This window comes from Myodes glareolus, chromosome 9, assembly GCF_982192425.1.
Source record: "Myodes glareolus chromosome 9, mMyoGla1.1, whole genome shotgun sequence".
NCBI classification, from domain to species: domain Eukaryota; kingdom Metazoa; phylum Chordata; class Mammalia; order Rodentia; family Cricetidae; genus Myodes; species Myodes glareolus.
In genome coordinates this window covers 39,126,795-39,132,568 of record NC_142034.1, presented here as the reverse complement: position 1 = coordinate 39,132,568, position 5,774 = coordinate 39,126,795, and the positions used below count along the sequence as shown (strand labels likewise).

General features: G+C 46.3%; 1 protein-coding gene across 1 annotated transcript; it reads right to left on the bottom strand.

Annotated features, from left to right (window-relative positions):
• Positions 1 to 209: 209 nt before the first annotated feature.
• Positions 210 to 5,472, bottom strand: LOC125402831 (C-C motif chemokine 6-like). Its single transcript, XM_048437797.3, has 4 exons — positions 5,313 to 5,472; positions 1,446 to 1,499; positions 1,036 to 1,144; positions 210 to 718 (listed from the first exon to the last, which is right to left on the bottom strand). Exons 1-4 carry the CDS (start codon positions 5,386 to 5,388, stop codon positions 604 to 606), a joined length of 354 nt encoding a protein of 117 aa, XP_048293754.2. The 5' UTR covers positions 5,389 to 5,472; the 3' UTR covers positions 210 to 603.
• Between the last annotated feature and the right edge of the window lie 302 nt (positions 5,473 to 5,774).

Genomic DNA, 5,774 nt, shown 5'->3' with positions numbered 1-5,774 from the left:
TCTTTGATATCTTCTACATTGGAATAAGCTGTGTTCTCAGAAATTTAAAAATTATAACAACATGTCTTTGGTTTTGAAGAAAATACCCAAAGTTACATGATTTCCCTTGGAAGTTCAAGGTGAGTGAGTGTGCTATTTTCTCCCCAACAGCCCAATTTCAGACTGGCCCCATAGTTCTGTGAACCTGCAGAAAGACAGACAGACAGATCTGCGGCTACATGGATGCACTTTATTTTTTGGGGGTGAGGGTGATGCTTATTGCTCTAGGGTGGTAGAAAAACAGCTGGGCCCTCACAAAGTTGAATATGTGTATGGGCTAGGGCAAAACCCATTTCCTATTGGCTTGATGTACGTGGCTTAAGTTAGTATCAGAGCCAGACACATTCCGAAGCCCCCAGAGGCCACTCTAATAGTTTATCTGTTTATGGTCTGCTGAGGAATTATGCAAAAAACAAGAAAAAAGTCCATATAAATACTACACGAGCTGCTTTCAACCAGAAAAGCAGAACGAACGTTTTAAACATCTATAAAAATAAATGCTTAGAGCCTCCTAGGTGGCCGCTGGGAATGACAGGAAGAAGTGACTGACAGTATAAGGCCTCCTCAAGCTATGGCTGTGCTCCCAGGTCCCAGGATTTGCTTCAGCCGTCTTATGCATTCCTGAACTCGCTGATCATGGGGGTCGGCACAGACCCGGTTCCCCCTCTTGGAGACAAATCTGGAGAAAAAGGGGAAGGAAGATTACAAACAGTGGTCTCTAGTAAATAGGGAAGGGGAGCCCTATTCTCTGGACCCTCTAATTTTCTACTCTACAGTCTGTTCTTTACAGGAGAAGGCTCAGCATCACCCCACTCAGGGACTGTCTTTAGGCCCGAGATTCTCTAGGCAGACGCCAGCCTACTGTCTCCTTCTCTACACCCTGATCTCCTCCCCCTTACCTGGCGAGATCCAAGGATGGCCCTTTCCTGCAAGCCTACTCACTAGGTCATCTAAGAACCCAGAGACTCCCCTCCAGGAGGTGAGTTGGACACTTACATGATGCCTGGATTGTTGCACCCACCACTGGTTGGAAAATAATATACAAATCTTGAGCACGGGATCCGTGAGGCGTAGGAGACGCAACAGTCTGGAGCGTCTCCAATGCCTGTGGGAGGACAAAGGTCCACTCAAGTGCCAAGTCATTGCTCTCAAGAGTCCTGTGGGGGTGGGGAGCCCCACAGGTGGTGAGAAGGCCCAGAACTGGGGACATGCTTCTGCTCTAACAGCTGGGTTCAGGACGCCCAGGCACACGTAGAGAAGTGAGTGACTCCCCACGGCCTTGCTGCTCTCCCCAGAGATGCTCACCATCCTCAGGGCCCTCCCATCTTGTTCCATCAGTAGGGAAAGTGAAGCTGCAGTACAGTGTCCACCCAATTCTTTAAAATATGCTGTGTCTGCTCACTTACCTTGGTAAACTGCATGAGGTTCAATGCGATGAATGACCCTCCTTTCTCTTGTTGCTGTTTTTAGAAGAAACAGACAGGGTGGGGAAAGAATGTCATGGGTGGCGGCATTATATCAGCCCCTCCATTCACCACAGATTCCAATCCCAGTTTTTGGTGGCCTTGAAGTCTCAATTATACAGCCTCAGTCTTCGGGGTGCTAACAGTACTGTGTGTGCCACCGTGCCGTACTCCCCTTCTCCCATCCGAAGGCAGGCAGACTCTGTTGCTGGATCTCTGCTAACCTATCTGGGTCGAAGGTGTTTGCCCTAAGCTAGTGTGTCTTTTTGCTATGAGATTTCCCCCGCCCTGTGATCCTTCAAGAATTTTGAGAAATAAAAACTTTCTGTAGATTCCGAAGTACTAAAAACCAGCTGCAAATCTAACACAGATAAGTTAACTGAGCATGCATTGTGAGATAGGCCACATGTGTCTACACATCTGGAATCCACAGGGCTCTAGAAACAAGTTTTCTAGCAATCCATTTGGTGGTATGAAGTCCTTTACAGTGTAGTGGAGGTTTTTTCCTTCTAACTGTTTGTTCCATTAGTATAAAGACACACATATGTTATAGGAACACGGTTACCCTGTTTGATTACAGTGTGTTTCCTAGATCAGAGCTAGGATAGGAAATAAGCAGGTGTGTGTGTGTGTGTGTGAGTGTGTGTGTGTGTGTGTTGGGTGCACATGTATATGTGTATGTTCGTGTGGGGGTGGGGGTAGGGGTATGGAGGAGTGAGTGTGGGGAATGTGTGTGTGTGTGTAGGGGTGTATGTGGGGGTGTGTGGGGGTGTGTGGTGAAGGATGTGATGTGGGTGTGCCTGTGGAGGTCAGAAGACAACTCATTTTGTGAAGTTTGTTCTCTTCTTCCGCCTTTCTGTAGGATCTGGGAAACATAACTCAGCTCACCAAGCTTGCAAGGCAGGAGAAGTCTTTACTACTGAACTATCTTGCCAGCCCCATTTAAATATATGTATTTCTTAAATTTTTAAAATGCTTTTGTGTATCTATTATTTTTTGCTTTTACATTCCAACTGAAGTTTCCTTTCCCTCCTCTCCTCCCAGCCCCTCCCCCACTCCCCTCTGTCCACCCCTTCTCTGTTTCTCTTTCGTCATTTAAATAATTTTTAGTGTCCATTTGAATGGTATCAAGCACAGTCAAACTAGTGTGTAACTAGCACCCCATCCACTCATAACTTCTCCAGCCGGCAAAACTGAAATTCAGAGCCCATTGAATATTACCTCCCATCTTCCCCCCTCAGCTTAGCAATTATCACTTCCCTTCCTCTGTGTGGTCTCTTTCTGAAAGACGGAGTGTTGCTGTATCTGTCAGACTGACCTCCGGTTCATGGTCCTCCCACCTTCCCCGCTCGCGCCAGCACCACCATGCGCCTCTTTTGTCTTTACATATCTACTTCTTCCAGTAACGCCTGTGACTGGAACCAGGCGGTGCTGTCTCTTCGTGACTGGCATATCCCACTCACCAGAGCCATCCCCCAGTGTGCATCCATTGTGCTGCACGCACCAGAACGCCCTACCCTCTGGACACTGAGGAATACTCCCCTGCAGAAGTGTGCCTGTCACATTTCGTTTTCCCTTTCATCTGTTGATGGGTAGGCAGTGTCTCCTCCTTCTTTGTGGTGCAAATAATTCCGCTAGGAACGTGAGTGTGTCAAAGTCTTTCCGTATATCCACTCTGAAAGTTTTTTGATCAATACCCAGAAGTGAAATTGTTGTGTTATATTAACTTATCAAAACTCTGCATTGCAAAATTCATGTAGTGCCAAAGATTCTGGATAAAGCATTGTAAACCTGCCTTGTGATATGAGGCAAATGCAGTTCAATCAGCTCTTCCTTTTTCTCCCTGTCTCCCTCTCTCACTCCTGTCTTCTGTTCTTTCCCCTCCCTCCCTCCCTCCCTCTCTCCCTCCCTCCCTCCCTCCCTCCCTCCCTCCCTCCCTTCCTCCCTCTCTTCTTCTTTCCCCTTTCCTTTCTTCCTCCTTCATTTCCCTCTTTTCTAATTTGAAGTTAGGATATCACAGCTGAAAAGATAGTTTTAAAAGTTAATATTTAAGATGGGTGTGGTGGTGCACACCTTTAATCACTAGCACTAGGGAGGCAGAGGCAGGCGGATCTCTATGAGTTCCAAGGCCAGCCTGTCTACAGAGCGAGTTCCAGGACACCCAAGGCTATACAGAAAAACCCTCTCTTGAATGCCCCCTCACCAAACAGAAAGTTGATATTTAGTGGCTGGAGAGATGCCTCAGTAGTTAAAGCACTTGCTGCTTTTACAGAGGACCAGAGTTCAGTTCTCAGCACGCATGTCAGGTGGCTCATACTGTATGCAACAGCTTCTTACAGTTTCCAAAGGCATCTACACACATGTGTACATGCACATGCTCAGACACACACATACACGAAAATAAAAACAAATCTAACTGAAAAATTGGTATTCACTTCTTATATCAAAGCATACATTAATGATTTTAGCAGTAAGGATTACGTTATCAATTCATTCAGCAATTGTTTCCTAGAGTCCTTAGCGTATCCCTTTTATAGAGCTGGTTTACCATATTTGGAGCTTCCACACCCAGAGCCAACCATGGACATTCTTCCTGAAATATAATTGAAGCCCTCGAGACTCCTCCTTGCCCTTGTTCCCTAAGCAACAATATAATGAGTACTCACTGGCATTTAAGTGGTTTTAAGTCTTACAAATGTCTAGAGTTTTTAATGCACAGATGAGTATATGCATGGGTTAAAAATGGACAGGAAATATGTGGATTTTGATATTCACATGGGGTCAAGGAATTATGCCCCCAGGACACCAAGAGATGGTGCAGTCAGCTGACTTGCATAAAGGAGGCATGTGGATACGTTGTAACATGCTTCACCTATTATAAGTGGAGCTTGCAAAACCCAGAAAAGATAAAAATGACCACGTCATTCTATACCCATTCCAAGATAGCTGCTACTCCAAGTCCACTGCTTCCTAGCCTTTAACCTTAAAGCTATGACTTCCACAGTTCTGTTTTCTCATTTATAAAATTGTAGCAATCACAGTAATAGAGAAAGATATATAAAATCGCCGGGTGGTGGAGGCACACGCTTTTAATCCCAGCACTTGAGAGGCAGAGGCAGGCAGATCTCTGTGAGTTCGAGGTCAGCCTGGTCTACAAGAGCTAGTTCCAGGACAGGCACCAAAGCTACAGAGAAACCCTGTCTCGAAAAACCAATATATACACATATAATCATTAGTGGTCTGCTGTTTTTCCCCACGAAAAAGGTAAATTTCCATTGTTTAATATGATGCTTACCCCCCAGGCTTGTTAGAAGGAATCAATGTGCTAGAAGCCCTAAGACAGAACGGTAGCTGTCCAGCACATAAGAATGCTGGGTATGCGTTTGTCAAATAAAAGAATAGCATGGTTAAAAGAACTTGGATAGAGGTGATTACTTACTCATCCCATGTCTCCAAAATGATTGTTATTGGATGTGGTGTCTGATACTTTATCATGTAAGTCTGCTTCTCCTCAGACTTAGAATCTTACTCCAGTTCTTTGGAGCTAACACAATCCTGTCAGCTAAAAGAAATGTATCAAGCATATTCGTTTCCCCAAATGGGACCCCGCATCCGTGTCCAGTTTTCTCCAGGGTCTAAAGGCTGCAGACAGAGGCAGGTCTGTAACCTGATGCTGTTTCTTAGTAACTCCCATCACCATGTCAAGGATGGAAAGCAGTTCCAGAGGGCAGTGGTCCCTCCTCTGTCTCCTCTCCAGCTCTGCAGTTCCCATAGACTTGCCTACTGGGTGAGAGGGTTCAGTGAACTTACCATGTGTGAGCCCAGCCTGGGATCCAAGGACAGCCACAAGGATAAAGGTGGAAACGGCAGCCCCCAAGTTCCTCATCCTCCTGGAAGGGAGGCTCAGCTTGCCTGAGGGTTTCTGCTCACTGTGCTCTGCCCCACTGGCCTGCCCTGGTATTTATATGTGAGGAGGATCAGGAAGTCCCAGGGCAGCGCTCAGAATGCTGTTCCTGCCTATATAATATTCATCACGCTAGCTCTAAAAGGGGGAACAAGAGTGAAAATGCAACAGGAAGTAGAGGACCAAGAATGCAAGAGGAAGTGGGCACAAAGGTCACGGTGGGCTAGAAAGACAGGGAAAACAAAGGGGCTGTGGGAGGGAAAGGAGCCCCTCACTCCAAAGTCCTTTGAAGAGTAAGGCCTGCTTGTGGTGGAATTAGGGTAGGAGCTAGCCTGGAAGGGAGTGTGGAGAAACGTGGTCATTTGGGA